Source organism: Microcaecilia unicolor, chromosome 5 (assembly GCF_901765095.1).
Source record: "Microcaecilia unicolor chromosome 5, aMicUni1.1, whole genome shotgun sequence".
NCBI classification, from domain to species: Eukaryota; Metazoa; Chordata; class Amphibia; order Gymnophiona; family Siphonopidae; genus Microcaecilia; species Microcaecilia unicolor.
This window is the reverse complement of record NC_044035.1, coordinates 291,973,280-291,994,537: the sequence shown is the minus strand read 5'-3', so window position 1 is coordinate 291,994,537 and position 21,258 is coordinate 291,973,280. Positions and strand designations below refer to the sequence as shown.

The window sequence follows — 21,258 nt, the reverse complement described above, 5'->3', positions numbered from 1 at the left end:
CACATTATAATGCTTCATATCCATCTTTTATGCATTTGAATTATGTTACCATTTTTGGCTATGTCACTTCTTCTGAAGTCATTCATCTATACCCTTTCCCATAAAAATATTTCCTGATGTTGTTCTCTATCATCATGAGCTTCATATCGTGACCACAATTTCTCCCATTTGGAAAAGGTTAGTTTGTGCACTAATACCTTCAGGTATTTGAATATTTATATCATATCTCCCCTTCTCTTCTCTCCTCTGGAGCATTGGTTCACAAATCTGTCCTGAAGGACCCCTAGACCAGTGTTTAAATTGCAAAAAATGCAGGCAGTGTATGCAAATCATCTCATGCATATTCATTATGGATATGCTGAAAACATGAAAAGGGAGTACTCCAGGACTGACTTGGAAACCCTGTCCTAGATGGGCTTTCAGGATATCCACAATAAATATGCATGAGATAAATTTACATGCAGTGGAGGCAGTGCATGCAAATCTATTTCATGCATATTCATGTTGATATCCTGAAAACCCAGCTGGCTGGGGGTCCTCTAGGACAGGTTTGGGAACCACTGCACTATGATAGCCAGTCAGGTTTCAGGATAACCACAATGAATATGCATGAGCTACATTTGCATATAACGGAGGTAGGGCATGCAAATCTATCTCATGCATATTCATTGTGTATATCCTGAAAACCGGACTGGCTAGGTGTGGTCCCAAGGACTGGATTGGGAACATCCTGATCTAAATCCTGAAGTTTAATTCATATGACTTCTGCTACAGAGGTAGCACCATTTTGGTTGTATTTCTTTGAATCACCTTCCTTTAGATTGTAAGCTCCTTGAGCAGGGACTGTCCTTCTTTGTTAAACTGTACAGCGCTGCGTAACCCTAGTAGCGCTTAGAAATGTTAAGTATAGTAGCCTTGTCTCTGTCCATTCTGAGATGCAGCCTGAAGAACTGAACACAATATTATAAGTGAGGTCTTACCAATGACCTGTACATAGGCAATGTTACCTCCTTTCTTTCTGCTTATGTCTTTCTATGAAGCCTAGCATCCTCTGGCTCTAGCCACCAGTGTAACAAAGAAACAGTTTTCCCATGCTGAGATCACCACATGACACATTATCACTCCAAGGTTAGTCTCCTGCTTGCTGTATATCAGCTTCTGTGTCCCCAATCCCCAACATCATGTACAGTTTTTTTTTGTATTTCTGCTCCCCAAATGCATAACTGTACATTATTTGTACTGAATCCTATTTTCCGAACAACTGACTACTCCTCAAGTTGTTTGTTTACTTATTTACCATTTTTATGAAGAGATTCTCCTAATGTGGTGTATCACAGCTATAGCTCGACATAAGCAACTAACATTATAGTAACAACATAAGTATGGTAAAATGGCCAGATGTCACAAGTAGAACAGTAAGGTAAACAGGCAAATTCAATTATAGTAACTTCAATTATATGATACAGTTTCATAAAAACAGCACAGTAAAACATTCATATAACAGAAATATGATACAGTGTCTGCATAATACAAATGATACATCTTAATAGGCAGCACAATTGAACATTCATATACCAAAAATATGATACAAAGTCAGCACAAAACAAAGCTACATCTTAATAAATAGCAAAGGGGCCATGCGTAGTGGGACAAAAAGACAGACAAGATGGGTAAGACAAACAAGATAGGATAGATGGCTAGACTGAGGGTAAAATTGTCTGTACAGTCGCATAAAGTACGTGCTACTGGACTTAAGTTAGAGATTGTGCAGAAGCTAGTCCTGATTTGATGTGAGTGGTTTAGTTGGTTAGAAGAGTTGGTCTGGAATAGAGGTAATTTTGAGTTAGGCATGAACCCTCTTGGAGTGAGTTCCAGAGTGCAAGAGCTACTTTTCATTCTGTTTATTCCCTCAGGGGTATCTACTCTGTTTGCAGATCTTTGTTATTTGTAAAGAGATAACATTTTCTTTCTAATTCTTTTCCAATGTCACTTATTATGAAATGTTTATGATACTTTATTGTAAATTGGATTCTTTCAATAAATTACTTTCTTACGCCTTATTCTTGTTATGTATCCCATACTGTTTATTGTAAGCCTCACTGAACTCAAACTAGTTGGGATAATGTGGGATATAAATGTCACAAATAAATAAATATTGAACAAAATCAGTCCCAGAAACCAGTCTCTGAGGTGTTCCATTAATCACCTTTCTCTCCTCTATCACTCGACCAATTTGTAATCCTGTCTTTCACCATGGGATCTACCCTCTGGCTACTCAGTTTATTTGTCAGCCTGCTGTGTGGGACAGTATCAAAAGATTGCTGAAACAATGTAATATACATCCATCACATATCCTTGATCTGATAATCATCCAATGAAAGAAATCAATCAGATGGGTGGGGGGTGATGGGTACCAAGGAGGTTGGATAAAACAGGAGACAAAGTGAACCTATCTAGTCCACTGTAAGAGCTGAAGCCAGTAGGTGGACCTTTCACAGTTTTAGTACACCCAAAACAATAGCAAAAGATTATTAGAAAACTAGTAAAAAAAAGGCCCATTTCAGTTTTTAAGGAAACGGGCGCTAGCAAGGTTTTCCTCCTAGTGTGTATGTTTGAGAGAGAGTGTGTGTGTGTGTGTGAGAGTGACTGTGTGAGAGAGAGAGAGAGAGAGAGTGACTGTGCATGTGTGTGTCAGAGAGAGAGTGAGATTGGGTGCGATTGTGTCTGTGAGAGAGTTTGTGTGTGTCAGAATGACAGTGTGTGCGAGTGCATATGTGAGACACAGCGAGGACCGAGAGTTTGCTGAACCCCTCCCCCCTTCCATCCCTGTCTGAGTTCCTGAAACCCCTCCCACTTCTTCACGTGAGTTCCAGGACCCCCCCGCCACTTCTTTCCATCCCCCCTCTCCCCTTTCCACTCCGACTCTCCCCCCCTCTCCGAGTTCCAGGACCCCCTCCCCCCTCCCCTTCCAGTTCCTGCCCCTACCCTTCCAGTTGATTTCCAGAAATCCCCTCCCCCCGTGTTGTTTCAGGACCCCCCTCTGTAGTTTCATGACCCCCGTGTCGGTCATGACCCCCTTCCCTCCACTGTCGTTTCAGGACCCCCCTCCCCACCTCCTGCACGTTTTTACCTCCCGTACGCTTCACACAGCCTCTTCCTTCGCTTGTTTCAGCTGTTCCTGTGGTCCCACCCTCAAGGGCGGAACCACACGAACAGCCGAAACAGAAGCGAAAGAAGGACCCCTTCCCCCCGTGTCGTTCATGAACCCCCTTCCCTCCCCTATCTTTTCAGGACCCCCCTCCCCACCTCCTGCATGTTTTTACCTCCCGCACGCTTCACACAGCCTCTTCTTCGCTTCTGTTTCAGCTGTTCGTGAACAGCAGAAACAGAAGTGATAGAAGAGGCTGTGTGATGCGGATGACGTCACTGATCTACTGCCGGAATCAGACCACGGAGCCACGGTCCCAGGCAGAGACTGAATGTTGGAGGTGAGAATAATTATATAGGATAAGGGACTGCCTATGCGTGGTCCATCTGTAACAAGCCTAAAGCTGTTTCAATTGGATAGGCAGTGCTTTAAGTGGAGGAGAAGCAACTTTTTTAAAAAAACTTACTGAACAGCTTTTTAATTTATTTGAAATATTCTCAAATCTAGATATGAATATCATGCAATAAAATTTAATATCACTGAAAGAGCTTAAAAAAGTATTGTAGCTGGTAGCAAAAGCAGTTATAAACTCTGTATTGTGTGCTCATTTTCTACACTGTTTTATGCAAAACAGAAGGCAAAAATTTCAGTGAGGATATCCTGTTTCCTGATGGGTTCATGTTAACTGTTGTTGTAATCTGCCTTGGGAAGCCTGGTGTTATAAAGATGGAATATATTGAAATTAAATGGAAGTAAATTTAAATTCTTTCACTGGGGCACATGGAATCACATCTTCATCTGTTTTGTAGAATTTGACATGTTAGATACACAAATGGATTATTCTGAACATGTTTCAGGCAGTGGCGTAGCAGACAGCCAATTTTGGGTGGGCCTGAGCCTAAAGTGGGTGGACACAAAATTATCTCTGCTCCGCCATACCTCCACCTCAAAATATAATACTTAGCTAATGAGGATCCTCAAGCTTTGTTAGCTGAAGACTTTCTCCAAAGGCAATTAATACCAATCGGTCCAGCACTTTTCTCCCTTCCCCTCCTCCAGTTTACAGTCTGGCACCTCTCCCTAGCTCCACCCCATTGACAATTAATACCTTTAATTAAATTTAGATATTAGATATGTATCATATGTCAAAGAATAAAGTGGTTGCTCAAAGCATCATTCAAAGCGACAATCGCTCAACTGCAAAACACTATGCACAAATTTGTGCAAAAACAACCTCGGAACCTTACTGTACCATAAATATTACACTGGGCAGACCCTAATACACCAAATACCGATACGGAAATGCAGACCGTCAACAATATGAAACAAGGGATCATATCACAATTCTCATGTAGAGCCACAAAACACCTTTTAGGGTGGATAGTGTTCACAATGAGCTCCTTTTATTAACGACCATATATAGATCCTTCAAGAGGTAGTGTGTCATGATTTAGGCTCTACACCCTTTCTGATGTTTTGGTGCCACCTCAGTAAGGCCAATACACAAATTCTCCACTGCAAAACACTATACACAAACTTGTGCAAAAACACACTTATAACCTTACCAAACCATAACAGCACTAATTCCAAAGACAGGACGAGCTACAACCTTATGCGTGGAAAGGCAGCACTATAATTACACCGGGCCTCTAAAACACCAGTACAAAACCTAGTGAAACAAAAAAACCAAAACAAAAAAGGCTGCAAATACTACACGCTAGCAGAATACTGCATATTGATCACACATGAAAAACACATGACACAACAGATATGAAGGCAAATTTCTGAACTGGAAAGTTACCTCAAGAAGTCAGACTCAGCATGCAGCAATACTAGAAAAACTGAAACTTACATGCAAAATATCACAGATGCACATTTCCAAAGCTGACATATTCCAATTAATAAATTCTGAATTAAAAAATGTTTTCTACCTTTGTTGTCTGATCATTAGTTTTTCTATTTGCGTTGGTCCCAGTGTCTTCTGTTTTATGCAGTGTCTTCTTTCTATTTGATATTTTCCACTCACCATGTCCACCATCCTCCTTTGTCCTTATGTTTTCTCCCCCTGCCCTCCCCTCCCCTCTCTTCATCCATGTCCAGCAATTTCCTCTCTCCCCTCCATCCATCCATGTCCTGATGTCCAGCAATTTCCTCTGTCCCCTTCCCTCCAGCGATCTGTTCTCTCCCCCCCCACCCTCCTCTCCATGTCCAGTGAGTCTCCCTGCCCTCCCTCAGTTCCCCAAAAGCCCTCCAAGTCCTCTCCGGTCCCCCACCCTCCCACCCATGGCCAACGAGTCTCCCTGCCCTCCCTCAGTTCCCCAAAAGCCCTCCAAGTCTTCTCCGTTCCCCCCCCCTCCCACCCATGGCCAGCGAGTCTCCCTGCCCTCCCTCAGCTCCCCAAAAGCCCTCCGAGTCCTCTCCGTTCCCCCCTCCCCTCCATGGCCAGCGAGTCTCCCTGCCCTCCCTCAGCTCCCCAAAAGCCCTCCGAGTCCTCTCCGTTCCCCTCTCCCCTCCCCTCCATGGCCAGCGAGTCTCCTGCCCTCCCTCAGTTCCCCAAAAGCCCTCCGAGTCCTCTCCGTCCCCCCGCCTCCCGCGCACACGAACCTGTCCTTTTTCTTTCAGTAGCAGCGAGCGACGTGAAGGCACTGCAATGCTCGCCAGCTTCAAGTTCTCCCTTTCCTCTTCACACAGTGTTCGTCCCGCCTTCGCGGAAACAGGAAATACATCATCGTAAAGGCGGGACAGACACTGCGTGAAGAGGAAAGGGAGAACTTGAAGCAGTGTCTTCACGTCGCTCGCTGCTACTGAAAAAGGACAGGTTAAACATTTGCGTGGTGGTGGGGGGGGGGAACGGAGGAGGAGCGGAGGAGGGCTGACGGTCGGGCGAGGGAGGGAAGGAGGAATGCCACGCGGGGCCTCAGAGCGACTCGGGTGCACCATTCCTGGGTGGGCCTTGGGCTTAAGTGGGTGGGCCTGGGCCCACCGAGGCCCACCCGTGCCTACGCCCCTGGTTTCAGGGGCAAGTGGTTTTTAAGTCAAAATAAAAATAAATATTTGTTTTATGCAGATATCTTTTGTTAAACATAACTAAATGGGCTAGAAGCCCCTAATGCAGTCCATTGGTTTTCTTATATTTTGTTCTTATGATGACTTATACTGTGCCAAAACTGAAAACTTTTATCTCTATCTGGTCAATAATAAAAGGAGCTCAGTAAACACTACCCACTTAAAAGGTTGTTTTGTGGCTGTACATAATAAATTGTAATACTGAATAAATAAGTGTATGTTTGTGCCCCTAGTCATGCTCCAAAGTTTATATAATCCTTTCAAGAAAGCCAGTTAATCATTTAACTTATTAGTGGAACATAACCACAGAGGCATGGTATGGTCACATTTTCAATATGGTAATACTAAAGCCCAGCTAAGAAACAGGCTACTTTGAATTAGTCTTCACTGGACCAAACTTGCTTTCCTTGTGCCACCACCATCCATCTGGATAAGCAGTGTCTTAAATGGTGGAGGATAAAGGATTTCTTTTTTTCTTTTTTACATTTACATCACACACAGGCTTATTTTCGAAAGTGATCGCCGGCCATCTTCCAACATAAATCGGGAGATGGCCGGCGATCTCTCAAAAGCGGCAAAATTGGTATAATCGAAAGCTGCTTTTTTGATACCATCGCCGCTTTCCCGTTGCTGAGCCGGCGAAAGTTCAAGGGGGCGTATCGGCGGCATGGGCGTGGCTAACAGATGGCCGGCTTCAGTGCATAATGGAAAAAAACAAAAGCGGCATAAATCAGTATTTCGCCAGTTTTACTTGGTCCTTTTATTTTTACGACCAAGCCTCAAAAAGGTGCCCCAACTCACCAGATGGCCACCAGAGGGAATGGGGGATGACCACCCCGTACTCCCCCAGTGGTTACCAACCCCCTCCCACACTAAAAAAATAAAAATCTTTTTTACCAGCCTGTATGCCAGCCTCAAATATCATACCCAGCTCCCTGACAGCAGTATGCAGGTCCCTGGAACAGTTTTTGTTGGTTGCAGTGGACTTCAGGCAGACGGACCCAGGCCCATCCCCCCCTACCTGTTACACTTGTGGTGGTAAGTGTTGAGCCCTCCAACCTCCCCAAACCCACTGTACCCACATCTAGGTGCCCCCCTTCAGTCATAAGTGCTATGGTAATGGTGTAGAGTTGTGGGTTTTGGGGAGATTTGGGGGGCTCAGCACCCAAGGGAAGGGAGCTATGCACCTGGAGCTATTTGTATATATATTTTTTAATTTTTCGAAGTGCCCCCTAGGGTGCCCGGTTGGTGTCCTGGCATGTAAGGGGGGCCAGTGCACTCCAAATGCTGGCTCCTCCCACGACCAAATGCTTTGGATTTCGCCGGGTTTGAGATCACCGGCATTTTTTCCCATTATGGCCGAAAACCGAGGCCGGCCATCTCAACCCCGGCGAACTCTGACATTTGGCCGGGCCCAACCATATTATCGAAGAAAGAGATGGCCAGCCATCTTTTTCGAAAATACGGTTGCTCCGCCTGCTTGCTGCGCCGGAGATGGCCGGCCAGCTATTTCGCCGGCGCCTTTCGATTATGCCCCTCACATTATCCCAAGCAAAGTTGGGTTCAATGTGGCTTACATTTGAAAATATAGTGAGACAGAATAGTAGAATTCAGTGATATCATGGGAGCAAACAGATGGATATGTCTGAAACATTTAACAAAGTTGAGATTAGAATATATACCCAATTGGGCATTTAAAAGTCTTTCCTTTAATGATGATGCCTGTTCAGAAATCACAGCCATAAGTATAGACAGTTATTCAAATATTATCAAATGCATACACCAGAACAGGCATCCATACACACATTGCAAGAGTAAGCAACAACTTCTACAGAGTACATCCAAAACTTAGGGTCCTATTTACTAAGCAGCGCTAAGGGTGAGCTAGTATTTTTAGCGTGTGCTAAATGCTAAAGACACCCATAGTAAGATATGTGTGTCTCTAGCATTTAGCATGCGCTTTTAGGCGCGCACTAAAAACACTAGTGTGTCTTAGTAAAGAGGACCCTTAATTTTTATTTTCTCATTTCCATCTTTCAAAATTCCACACAGCAGATGTACAGATCAGTAGGACCCAAAGCAGTCCAAAACAAGTAAAATAAGAAACAACACAGTTTATACCTAATTGTTCCACCACCCTTAGGATTCACCTTTGGGTTTAGACAGCAAAACCATGTGCATGTATGGACTGGATAAATTAATTAAAACAAAATTTAAAGCAAATGCCCTTAATATGTAATACTTGGTAGCGGTAATGAAACAATGATGGAATGTTTACATAGCAAGCAGCCTGAGCCAACAGATTTATTTTCCATTGAACATAATTAACTTTTGGCCCTATTTACTAAGCCACGCTGTAGGCTTGCAAACATTTTAGTGTGCGCTGCTAACAAGAGTCACCCATAGGAATATAATGGGTGCCTCTATCAATAGCATGCGCTAAAAAGTTAGTGAGCCTATAGTGAGCCTACAGTGCAGCTTAGTAAACAGGACCCTTTGTATGAACTTGGGGCTAACAGTGTGCTGAACTGGACAATGTTGGCACATTTAGACTGACTCTGAACTTCTGCATGAAGGTAGCTCTGCCCTCATTATTCAATATCTATCAATATCAATGCCTGTGTGGATGAGTAGCCTAGTGGTTAGTGCAGCAGATGTTGATCCTGGGGAACTAGCTTTGATTCCAACTGGAGCTCCTTGAGGGGCATAATCGAATGCGAACGCCCATCTCCATGGGCGCCTATCTCCAAGAATGGGTATGTGAAGGGGCGAGACAGACCGTATTTTCGAAAAAAATGGGTGTCCATCTTTTTTTTCGATAATATGGTTTGTGCCGGGCAAATGCATCGGATTTGTGCTGGGCGGTTTCGTTTTTCAGCGATAATGGAAACCGAAGGCGCCCAGCTCAAAAACGAACAAATCCAAGGCATTTGGTTGTGGGAGGGGCCAGGATTCGTAGTGCACTGGTCCCCCTCACGTGCCAGGACACCAACTGGGCACCCTAGGGGGCACTTGTAACAATTAAAAAAAAAAAGTTAAATAGCTCCCAGGTGCATAGCTCCCTTCCCTTGGGTGCTGAGCCCCCCCAAATCCTCCCCAAAACCCACTGCCCACAACTCTACACCATTACCATAGCACTTATGGCTGATGGGGGGCACCTAGATGTGGGTACAGTGGGTTTTGGGGGCAGTTGGGAGCGCTCCCATTTACCACCACAAGTGTAACAGGTAGGGGGGGGTGGGCCTGGGTCCACCTGGGTGAAGTCCACTGCACCCACTAACAACTGCTCCAGGGACATGCATCACTGCTGTGATGGAGCTGGGTATGGCATTTGAGGGGCTGGCATACAGGCTGGAAAAAAAGTTGTTAAAGTTTTTTTTTCGTGGGAGGGGGTTAGTGACCACTGGGGGAGTCAGGGTGATCATCCCCGATTCCCTCCGGTGGTCATCTTGTCATTTAGGGCACTTTTTGGGACTTGTTCATGAAAAAAAAGGGTCCAAAAAGTGACACCAAATTGCGGTAAAAATGCCTTTTTTTTCGATTATCGGCCGAGGGCGCCCATCTCTCCTCGGCCGATAAACATGCCCCAGTTCCGCCTTCACCACGCCTCCAACACTCCCCCGTCAACTTTGCCCTTTCTGCGACAGATTGCAGTTGAAGACGCCCAAAATCGGCTTTCGATTATACCAATTTGGGAACCTTTGCGAGATGGGCGCCCATCTCCCGATTTGGGTCGAAATATGGGCGCCCATCACTTTCGAAAATAAGGCCGCTTGTGACTCTGGGTAAGTCACCTAACCCTCCACTGACCCAGGTACAAATAAGTACCTGTATATACTATGTAAACAGCTTTGAATGTAGTTGCAAAAACCACAGAGTATATTGTCCCAGTTCCCTTTAATTTTTTACCGTGTTTCCCCGAAAATAAGACACTGTCTTATATTAATTTTTGCCCCCCAAAATGCGCTAGGTCTTATTTTCAGGGGCTGTCTTATTTTTCGGGGAAACATTGGGGTTGGCCTGCCCGCCCTCCGTCGCTCCCGGAACTAACCTTAAACGCCTCCTTTCATCTTCGCAGGAAGCAGCAGCAGGGCAGGCCACTCCTTCATTCCGTGACCCGCCCTCGCCTGACGTAACGTCCGCAAGGGCGGGGCATGGAAGGAAGGAGAGGTCTGCCCTGCTGCTGCTTGCTGTGAAGGTGAAAGGAGGCGTTTAAGGTTAGTTCCGGGAGCGACGGAGGGTGGGTGGAGGGGGGGCCCGGCGACTTCAGGTGGGGGGGGGGGGTGGCCTTGTCTGGCTCTCGGCGGCCCTGCTTTCAAACAAAAATTTGCTAGGTCTTACTTTTGGGGGAGGCCTTATATCTACCAATTCAGGAAAACCTCTACTAGGTCTTATTTTCGGGGGATGTCTTACTTTTGGGGAAACAGGGTAAATAATAGTAATAAAAAATATTAAGTGCATTTTTATAATATACCACTAAATTAACTTTTCAACTGAATCTTGCTATTGGATATATCTTCCATACATATATGAACAAGATAAACACTCTCTGCAAAGACCAGCCAGATTCAGAAAGGGTAGTTATTGATATAGGGAAAAACCTCCTGAAGGAGCTCTCCAGAAACAGAGGCTCTCTGTCCAGCACACCCCAGAGATAATATCACTGCCCAGATAAGTGAAAATCATTCATAACTAGAAAAATCGCTAAATTACTTATTTAGCTAGAAGCATTACAGTTGTGTAACCCAGGAGGTTTTCAGACTTATGAGGAGCCTGGATTGTATCTCATTATAGAGCAATTCAATACTGCATCATGAGATTCTAAGCAGTCTGTCATTCACGGGGAGATAATTGATGTGAATGCAGAGATCTGAAGTCTTTCCTCCTTAAAGCACAGAGAGTGCTTATCTTGTTCATATATGTATAATATACCACTGCAATCCACAAAACAAAATCAGCAAGTTCCCATATGCCATATTTTTTTTTTATGTAGGCACAGGAAAAAAAAAGTTTTAAATGCATGTTTAATGTGGGATATAACTGCCATAAATAAGTAAATAGACAGAAACTCTGAATGTTGAGCACCTGATTCTCAAAACATAATGTCTGTTGCAGTGGCTCTTTATCAGGAGAAAAAAAATCTCTGCACGAATATAACACGTTAGGGTGTCCCTATAACCAGCCCCTCCAAATGACACAATGATTACAGATTTATAACAAATTACTACTCAACCTATGAAAAGTTATTCCGTTCTTATGCTTCCTCTGTGTACATCTGTATGCTGCACAAGCTGAGTTTGAAAATATGTGAGATTAAATTAAAACGCTATCAACAATAAAGATCAACATAGATGCTACTGTTCATAGGTTTGTTTGCTTTTGTTGTGAATGTAGAAGGATGACGGCTGCGCGGGGCAGTGGAAACAGATATTACCCTTATTGGTTTCAACGGGTTGACGTCACTTCGTCTCCTGTTTTATACACGCTCCTTGAGGGTATTGATGCCCATGGAACAGCAAGCAAATTGATTTTATTCAGAATCACTGACCTCCCCTGACTCCGTTGCTACGGGACGGCAACAAAATCCAGCCTTCACATGCAATCAGAATACTTATGGACATGTTCTATTCCAGTCTTACAGCATACATCCGGTTTTGTTCCAGACAGCAAGCGAGCATCTAACGTCTTCCTGTGAGGACAGCGGGTGGGCTGATGATTGTGCTTCGGCGTAGGACTGAAGCGGAACTTGAGCTCCGGACACGAGTTTCCGGCCGAGGCTTAATTCGTATGAGCTGCCCGATCCTTCCATGGCGGTGACCGGGTCGCGCGGCTTTCGGCTCTGTCAGGGACTCGGGAGCAGTGAGTGTTGTTCCTCTCAGCATCGGGTCCACGGGAGAGATTGGCTTCATCCCAGGATGTTAGTGGGCCAACTCCACCCCCCACCCTACAAGGAGAGAGTGTCCCAGTTGTGGGACATCACCGGATCACCCGACAGGATTAATCAAGTCTTGGGTTTACTCCATTGCATGTAGGGACGTGTAGTCTTGCTTTTCATAGGGAATGCAGAGGGGGAGATCAGAAGTACAAGTCCTTGTATGCAATGGGGTATACCCAAGACTGGATGAACCCTGTTGGCGAATCTTGATCCAATTGGTAAAGCCCTAGAGAGAGTGTCCCCACCCCGGGTATCACTAGGGCTGCTCTCCCCCCCCCCCCCCCCCACTTCTGAAAAAACGCCCTGCCCCAGGGATATTAGGGCCACTTCCCCCATCCCTTTTTCACCACTAGGGACACGCTCTCCCCCTCTTGAGAGAACGCTTCCCCCACCCCACCCCCTGGGTTTCACTAAAGTATTGCCACCATGGGGTAACACCAGGGCTACTCTTTTTTTTCTTTTCCAGAGTGCATCCCCTTTCTATGGCATCACCAGGACTGTTCTTCCTCCCCCTTTTGAGAGTGTGATCCCCTCCCTGCAGGCTTCCCCATTGTACAGGTGTCAAGTGTGGAACTAACAGTGGGAGGCAGGGAAGGTCACAGGATGTTGTACAGTGTTCTTGCTGGTATTCTCTGTTCGTCCTCTCCAGGGTACATAAGCTATGTTTGCTATTTCAGGGCTGCTCAGCACATCCTTGGCGCCCAATGTGAGGAATACAGAGCTGCGCAGTAGCCTCTTCCATAGGGAAAAGGAGCGACAGCAGTCCCTGTACCCTCGCATTGAGAAGATTGAGGTCACGTATGTGGGCAAATCACATCCTGGCACCATCTTTGTAATGAACAAGGGGTTATCCACCCCTTATAACTGTGCAATGCGTAAGTAAAGGTATTCCAGAGGCCACATAGTATTGGATTCCACGTAAATACTGGTACTTATGAATGTGTAAGGTGTCAGTGGAGCTTTGATCAGAGGCTCCCATATAGGACTTGGTGTGCCCTCTCCCTGGACAGTACTGACTCTGCCTAAGCTCTGTTTTCATGCTTGTGAATAACACATATCTCTAGACCATAGGATAGGGAGGGATGCTTGTTACACTTCTGAGCTTTTAACATTAGTGCTGCATATAGTGGAAGGACAGTTAGTGCTTCTGTTAAAACTGGAAACCTAAACTTTTCTGTCTGCACACTTTTGTCTGCCTTGGACAATCTTTTCTCAAAAAAAAATTTTCTTAAGATTTTGTTATATTCTAACATATAACAGCTGTCTACTGAATGAAAACAGTGAATCATTAAAAACACGTCTATGAAATGCTTACATATGAAATATGGCTCTCTTAGCACCCATCAGAAAACTACTTAACACACATTTTGTCTAGTTGGGCTCTAGTTTTCTCCTTAGAAGAGCTGGCAGCAGGGACAGTGTTGGAGATCACTCATGACCCTATACATGTGTTTGTAGAGTGACAGCTTTGTGAAGCAGGGCTCAGATCTTTAATGCAACAAACACATGATCAGCAAATCACATTGCTGGCTGTTATAATCTGAAATAAATACTTTTTAGACCATTTACCCCAGTTGTGCATATCTAGTGAGCGCTGAATTAGCCTAATGTTTTCTCTTTCTCGCTCAGATCTCAGCGAATGGCATTGTGAGCAATCTGTCCTTGCTCTAGTGGACGGAGAAATCTGGGACATGTACAGACCTTTGACCAAATCTTGTGAAATTCAGTTCCTGACTTTCAAAGATGAGAATCCAGAGGAAGTGAATAAAGTAAGCTTCTGTTCAAATTCTCTTTTGGCCCTGCTTTATTGTCAGCCTTTTTTTCTGTCTTTTTTGAAAGACATCCTTTAGCTTTAATAGTCTTTCATTGCACCATTTACCTATGTGACAGTCTTTTTGGTCTTCTTTCTACCTTTATTATTGCATAGAATAGGGATGTGCATTTGTTTGAAATGATGTGCATTATTTTTGTGTGAAACAACAATAATTTAATTTTCTGTTGTAAATAGTACTCACTATTTCTCAGTAGTGTGCATTCTTTCCATAAGAGTACACATTATTAATGATATTGCTCCTGAATGAAAAGAGTGCAAAAAGAAAAGTCATACAAATGACATGGGAAACAAAACAGAAAAATATTTGGGCTGTTCACTCATAGTATAGAGTGGATTTGGTCTGAGCTTCCAAGATGGTGTTTCTAAACAGTTTCTAGGCCATGTGCCAATTTTTAATCGTGGCAGCTGTTGCTTTTAGTGTGTTCTTTCTGATTTTGTCAGTTTGTCGGTCTTCGCTTGTTTTTTTTCTCTGTATGAGTCAGGGGCGTAGCCAGACACCCAATTTTAGGTGGGCCTGGGCCCAAGATGGGTGGGCAGAAGAACCATGCCCCATCCCACAGGTGATTTGGTCTCTCCTCTCACCTGCATGCCATATGGTCTCTCAAACCCCCCCCCCCCCCCCGCATACCTTTTAAATAACAGATCTTCACCAGCAGCATGCAGCAACTAATACATACTGCTCATGTTGGCCCCATAGCCTTCCCTCTGATGCAACTTCCTGTTTCCGCATAGGCGGGAATACATCAGAGGAAAGGCTGTGGTGTTGGTATGAGCAGTATGCATCAGTCACTGCAGGTGAAGATCTGCTATTTACAAGGTATAAAGGAGGGACAGTTGTTGGGAGTTTTCGGATGGTGGGACTTTGGGATCCCTGCCAGCCACATCATAGATATGCTGCTGCTGGGTGGGCCTGGGCCCACCCAAGCCCACCCTTGGCTACGCCACTGGTATGAGTTTCAGAAATGTAGATAATGGAAACTGAATCAATTGCAAGACAGATAATCAAGGAACAGCCCTTCACCACTTAACCAATACAAAATACAGCCCACATCAGGGAGAGAAAAGAACTCAAAGCCTGTGGAACTAAGACTCAATGCAATGTACAAATAGAAAAAGAGAACAACTATTTTGTTCATGCCAAATTCACATCCACCAGCTACCTACACACCAATCAAAGAAAAAAAAAAGAAAAAAATAATTAAAAAATGAAGGAGATAGCTTGCTAAATCTCTGTGGTGCAGTTTATTTGTTTATCAACCAAAAACGTTCCAGATATGAAGAGTCAGAATACTTATTTCCTTGTCATCAGCAGATGAAGCTATTACGTATGGGTTGTGTCCATCAACCAGCAGGGGGAGATAGCGAGCACTCAACTTTTCACAGTGCCTCATGGCCAGCCAGCTCCACTGCCTCTTCAGTATGCAGCGGACGCTGCCAGGATTTGGCGCCAGTTTGAGTCTTGGTGTGCTTCAAAAGCGATCACACCCATGCGGGCTCCTGTCTCGCCGATTCTGGACTTTTTGCAGGATGGTGTACAAATAGGCTTGGCCTATAATTCCCTGCGGGTGCAAGTGGCAGCGTTGGCCTCCCTTCGTGGTAAGGTTGAAGGCGTGCCTTTAGCTGCTCATCCAGATGTGGCACAGTTTCTTAGTGGGGTGGTTCAGCTCCGGCCTTCCGTGCGAGCACCCTGTCCAGCTTGGAACCTGGGGCTAGTTTTGAAGGCCCTGCAGGCTTCTCTTTTTGAGCCGCTTCAGCGAGCATCGGAGAAAGATTTGACACTAAAGGCCGTTTTTCTTGTGGGCATTACTTCGGCGAGACGGGTGTCAGAGCTCTAGGCGCTGTCCTGTAGAGACCCATTTCTGCAATTCTCAGAGTCCGGGGTCAAGGTTCGGACCGTGCCTTCCTTCATGCCTAAGGTGGTTTCAGCGTTTCACCTAAACCAGCCTATTTTCTTGCCCTCCTTTGATAAGGAGGAGTTTCCAGAATCTTTTGGGCAGTTGCACCTGTTGGATGTGCGCAGGACTCTGCTGCAGTATCTGCGAGTTACTATCTCTTTCAGGATCTATGATCATCTGTTTGTTTTGCTATCAGGTCCTCGCAGAGGGTCTCCAGCGTCTAAAGCCACTATTGCCCGCTGGCTCAAAGAAACTTATCTTTTCAGCTTATCTGCTTGCCGGCCGGTCTCCGCCTGTAGCCTTTAAGGTGCATTTTACCAGAGCGATTTCTTCCTCTTGGGCTGAAACTGGAGCACTCTCTCGTCAAGAGATATGCAGTGCAGCAACATGGGCTTCTAAGCTCTCTTTTGCCCGACATTACAGGCTGGATGTGGCTGCTAGGAGGGATGCGCGTTTTGGAGCACAAGTGCTAGCGCGTGGTGTGACCTGTTCCCACCCTATATAGGGATTGCTTTGTTACATCCCATACGTAATGGCTTCATCTGCTTGATGACAAGGAAGGGAAAATTAGGTTCTTACCTTGGTAATTTTCTTTCCTTTAGTCACAGAAGATGAAGCCATGAGCCCTCCCTGTATGATTGTCTGTATGCGGTGAATCTGTTTCAGGTTCTGTTCTTGTTTCCTGAAGTTCCTTCCTTGGGAGAAAGTTGGAAAACAGTCTTCAGGATTCATGTTCACTTATAGGAGGATGAGTCCATTCCCTCCAGTTTATGTTTTGGGAGGATGAGTTTATTCCCTCCAGGAGGTTGTGTGTATCCCCTCCAGTTATACAGTAAGGAGGACGAGTTTATTCCCTCCAGGAGGATGTGTTCATTCCCTCCTTTTGAGTTCATGCCCTTGTTAAGGGGCCATCGTTCGCTGTGAGGAAAGTTCATGTTATTCCCATTGCGGTTTGCCATACTGCTTTGGAAGCTTCAAATACTGAAGAGGCAGTGGAGCTGGCTGGCCATGAGGCACTGTGAAAAGTTGAGTGCTCTCTATCTCCCCCCCTGCTGGTTGATGGACACAACCCTTATGTAATGACTTCATCTGCTATGACTAAAGGAAAGAAAATTACCAAGGTAAGAACCTAATTTTCCCTTACTTCCTTGATACATTGCCAGATATTTACATGGAAATCTAAAACCAAAATAAGGAGTCTACAAAGATAAATGGGAGCCATAAAACTCTTTTATTTCCAGCATGCAATCAGGACCCGACACAGCTGCGTTTTCGGCGTAAGCACATGCCTGTGTCAGGGGGTCACAAGATGAACTAAAATATAAACACAATTCCATAAAAAATACCAGATGGATAACTTTAAAAATAAATGATAAACATAATTGCATGAAAACATAAAAGAAATACCAGAGAAACAGCATTATCAACTATAGCATACTCATAATGAATACATAAACTTATTACAAACTATAATAACATTCATTAATAATATTTTTAAAAATAGTGTTGCGGTAATGCCGATACAGCCCATTTTCTTCAAATGGGATATGTCAGTATTACCGTGTGGCAGCCGCTAGTTTGATTTAGTAAACAGGGTGGTTAGTGATATATAAATCAAGTAGAAACTTGCACACCATACCTTTCCTTAAACATCAGTGTGACTGCTGATTGTTTGATCCAGTTCCGCCTTGGTTCTAAACAATATCAATAAAAAAACTCTCTTGGAACCATAATGTAAAAACATTCTATCGTTCTTAAATAGAAAAAGTTTGAAATGAGAAAATATGAGCGTATTTTGGTTTTGTGGCTCATCTCATTTATGGAAAATATTTTCCTTCTTTTTTTCTACATGGAAATTTAAAAAAAATGGTGGCCCTGGGGGCGTGTCAAGATGGCGGTTGAGCTGGTGGAAGCTCTGCAGCGTCTCTGAATCTTTCCCTGGTGGCTAAGTTTTTGGTACTCCTATGAGTAAAGAAACTGTTTGTATTCTTTAAACATGCCGCACACTAAGCGGAAAGGAGCAGTAAAGGGCTTACTGGCGACAAACCCGGAAACTCCTCTATTTCAGATGACGCTAGACAGATATACTACCAGCACTCCACGGCAGTCTGGTTCGAGTCAAACTCCCGCAGTAGGAGACGTTGGTGGATCGTCTTTTCTACAGGGAGTAGAAACATCATTATCCTCACCAGAGATCAATCCTCCGCCTTGCCCAGCAGCTCTCAGAAGTGGGCTAGATTTCCTGGAGGCGTCCGGAGATGGCGTGAGAGGAGACCTTGTTGCCGGAGCCCAGGCTGAGACACTGGGAGAGTTACACAAAGTTGAACTAAAAGTTCCTGAGGCGGTTACTTTGGATTCTATTTGGAAGGCTATACAGACGTTGACCATTACCGTTGCTCCAATCGTGAGTAAATTGGACTCTTTAACATCTGCATTAGAGACTTTTAAAAAAGACTCAGAAAAAATTAATGGTGCTGTTCAACAGGAATTGTCTACTCTAAAAGTAAAAACCGATTTGTTGGTAAAAGATAAACTGATGGTACACCGAAAGATAGAGCAGTTTGAAAATCATAACAGGCGTTTGAACTTACGATTTTTGAATTTTCCTGTTTCCTCTGAAATAAACGCGCTGGCTATGTTTAAAAAATATCTGACGGAAAACCTTCAATACTCCCCGGATTTAATTCCCCCAGTTAACAAAATGTATTATTTACCTGATCTAAAGCGTGGGGAGAAATTGAAGGAATTACAGGGACTGCAAGATTTAACAGCTCTTCTAGAACATTCTGTAACCGAGATTTTCCAAAGGAGAACATTACTTGTATCGTTGGTCTTTGAACAGGATTTGAACTCCATTTTAAAAATGTTCTTTAAAAATTCAACAAAACTTTTCCTCGGAGATAGGATATGGATCTACCCGGATGTGGTGAAAACCACACAAGATAGAAGAAAAGCATTTTTGGCTCTTAGAGAAGAGACACGATTGTTGGGGGCAAGATTTATTTTGTCTTATCCTTGTAAATGTTTGGTTAATTATTTAGAGAAGAATATGTCTTCTTTGAACCGGAACAGTTGAAAGTTTTTCTTGAAATGAAGAAAGTGACCAAATAGTCTCTGAATATAAGAAAGATCAAGATTGAGAAAAAAATTCAAGTGAAGTGTCCCAGGCCACTTTTGTTTATAATATTTTCTTGTATTTATAATAATTTCCACCAGTGTTACTTAACGCCCCCTATTTCTTATCAGTAGGTGGTCTAAGAAAGAGCTATATTTTTCCTCGTTTTACTTATCTCTGAATGTTAAGAGTAGGTAAATTCCTAATGTTTATTGTTTCTGCTCTGTATTTCCGTAACAAGATGTAATGCTTGTAAATTAATGTTGAAATTATAAATAAATAATTAAAAAAAAAAAATATGGTGGCCCCCATTGCCAAAACCAGAGACACGAGCTGTAAAAAAATATTCTGCTTTGCATTGTTACTGTCTCCCTTTTTAAAGTTAAATGCTACGATAGTATTTTTCCTTATTGTCCATCACTTGGTGATTATGTTAAATTTGATGACTTCATGATCACTGTTGCCAAGTGGCTCTACCATCAAAACATGTTATACAAAATCCTGCTTCTCAGTTTGGGTTAGATTAGACACTTATCGGTTCAGGACTAGCTATTACATAGAGTAGTCATTTATGACATCTTGAAATTTTGCGTCTCTAGCATTGAGAAATTTACCCAATCAATACCAGGATAATTGAAATCACCCATTAATATTGTGCTGCTGTTTTTATTTATTTTTCTAATTTTTTACTGTTTGATTGTCCTTTGCCTCATCCAAGCCAGGTAGATGGCAATATGCCTCCTGAGCTAGATGTTTTTGAGTCTCATGGAACTGTTTCTGTAGTGTATTTTGTTTTCTGTGAGACTTTTATCCTGCTTGACTCTGTACTATCCTTAGCATATAATGCCACCCCTCCACTGGTTTGACCTGCCCTTCACTTCCATATAATTTGCACTCCAATATCCTAGTGTCCTATTGGTTATCTCTTTCCACTTAGTTTCTGAGATGCTTGTGATGGCTATATTTTTGTTTAATGCCATACATTCTAACTCTAGAAAAAAAACACTGAAGTGGAAAGAACACCAATGTCCCACGAGGAGTCACAGAGGAAATAGAGGAATGGGATCAGATTCAGGCTCTTCAAAACAGACCCAGGGCACTCAAAATGGATTACAAATTTTAATAGAGGATGACTTAACACACGGTACCATGTTTTGGCACTGAAAGTGCCTTCTTCAGGAGTCTTGGTGCACGTGTCTGACAATCTTAATTGTTATGACTTCAACAGTCTTTGTAAAAACCATAAAGTTTCATTTTTGATTTTATAGGCTTCTGCCATTGTCATATAGACAATTCAAAGTATATTTTAAAATTGAATTCACAATCTCTCACAGTTGGCAGGTAATTTGGCATAATTTAGCACTGTCTGCACATGTATTTAGATTCACCTTGGTTGCTTCTTCTTTATCACATCTTGTCTTTTGAGATATTCTACCTCACTATGAAGCACATGCTCCTGTGCCTTTGTCATCTTTTCCCAGTGATCTAGTTTAAAAGTTGCTCTATCTCCTTTTTAAACATTAGCACTAGCAGCTGGGTTCCACGTTGGTTAAGTCAGGTAACCACTCATAAATTATGACATGTGCCTGTGAGGTTTGGGGGGAGGGGGTGAAGAAGTAACAGCTCTTTTGGACCTTCACAATGGAAAATACGCTTTTGTAAAACCTATTTTTCAAATGGTATTTTTCCACCAAATACTACTCCTGTATATAAACAGCTTTGATTTAATTAAATAAAAAGAACAGAATTAACTTTAAGAACTTTCTGGCTTCTTCTCCCATTTTAAGATGTCCAATTTCTCAGTAAATAGTATTCGCAAGTCTTGTTCATTCTCCAGATGAGGTGGCTACTTCTGATTGTCTAGATTCCAAAAGTTGTCAAGAGTGAAGGCGTCCAAGTTTCAAATAATTATGTAAAGAAAAAGTTATTATTCTATGTAGCAAGGGGGAGAGAGTCTCCATTTTGTGATATGAGGGTCAGAGACTTCTAAGTTATGTCAATAACCAAACTCCAAATGGTGAAATTTTAGTTTGTAACCTAGGCTGTGATTTCCCAAAAGTAGGATCTGACAAACTGTGATTTATTTTAGGCTTATTGGCGTTCCTGTGCCATGTTACTGGGCTGTGTGTTAGAGCAGGCTTTCAAAGATGAGTACATTGTGGAGCTGGTGCGAGCGCCAGAGGTGCCAGGTATGGACAGCATGAACCTTGGTAAACAATACCAGCCTTTTCTCTTGGTATTACTATGTGTATTGCTTGTGTAGGG

The 21,258-nt window shown here is 43.4% G+C and overlaps 2 protein-coding genes across 3 annotated transcripts in view; one reads left to right on the top strand and one right to left on the bottom strand.

Annotated features, from left to right (window-relative positions):
• Positions 1–11,855, bottom strand: part of JAM2 (junctional adhesion molecule 2) — a 98,940-nt gene extending 87,085 nt beyond the window's left edge. The window contains exon 1 of the mRNA XM_030204266.1: positions 11,763–11,855. Within this exon, the coding sequence (XP_030060126.1) occupies positions 11,763–11,835 (73 nt within the window). The 5' untranslated portion in view covers positions 11,836–11,855. The remainder of the gene's footprint in view (positions 1–11,762) is intronic.
• Positions 1,063–21,258, top strand: part of MRPL39 (mitochondrial ribosomal protein L39) — a 38,937-nt gene continuing 18,741 nt past the window's right edge. Inside the window, exons 1-4 of one of the 2 annotated variants that reach the window (XM_030204264.1) lie at positions 1,063–1,128; positions 12,827–13,024; positions 13,779–13,918; positions 21,083–21,182. In XM_030204264.1, coding sequence (XP_030060124.1) covers positions 1,092–1,128; positions 12,827–13,024; positions 13,779–13,918; positions 21,083–21,182 — 475 coding nt within the window. In that variant the 5' untranslated portion in view covers positions 1,063–1,091. Of the gene's footprint in view, positions 1,129–11,991; positions 12,074–12,826; positions 13,025–13,778; positions 13,919–21,082; positions 21,183–21,258 lie in introns of those variants that run through there. The other variant, XM_030204263.1, reaches the window with a different exon arrangement.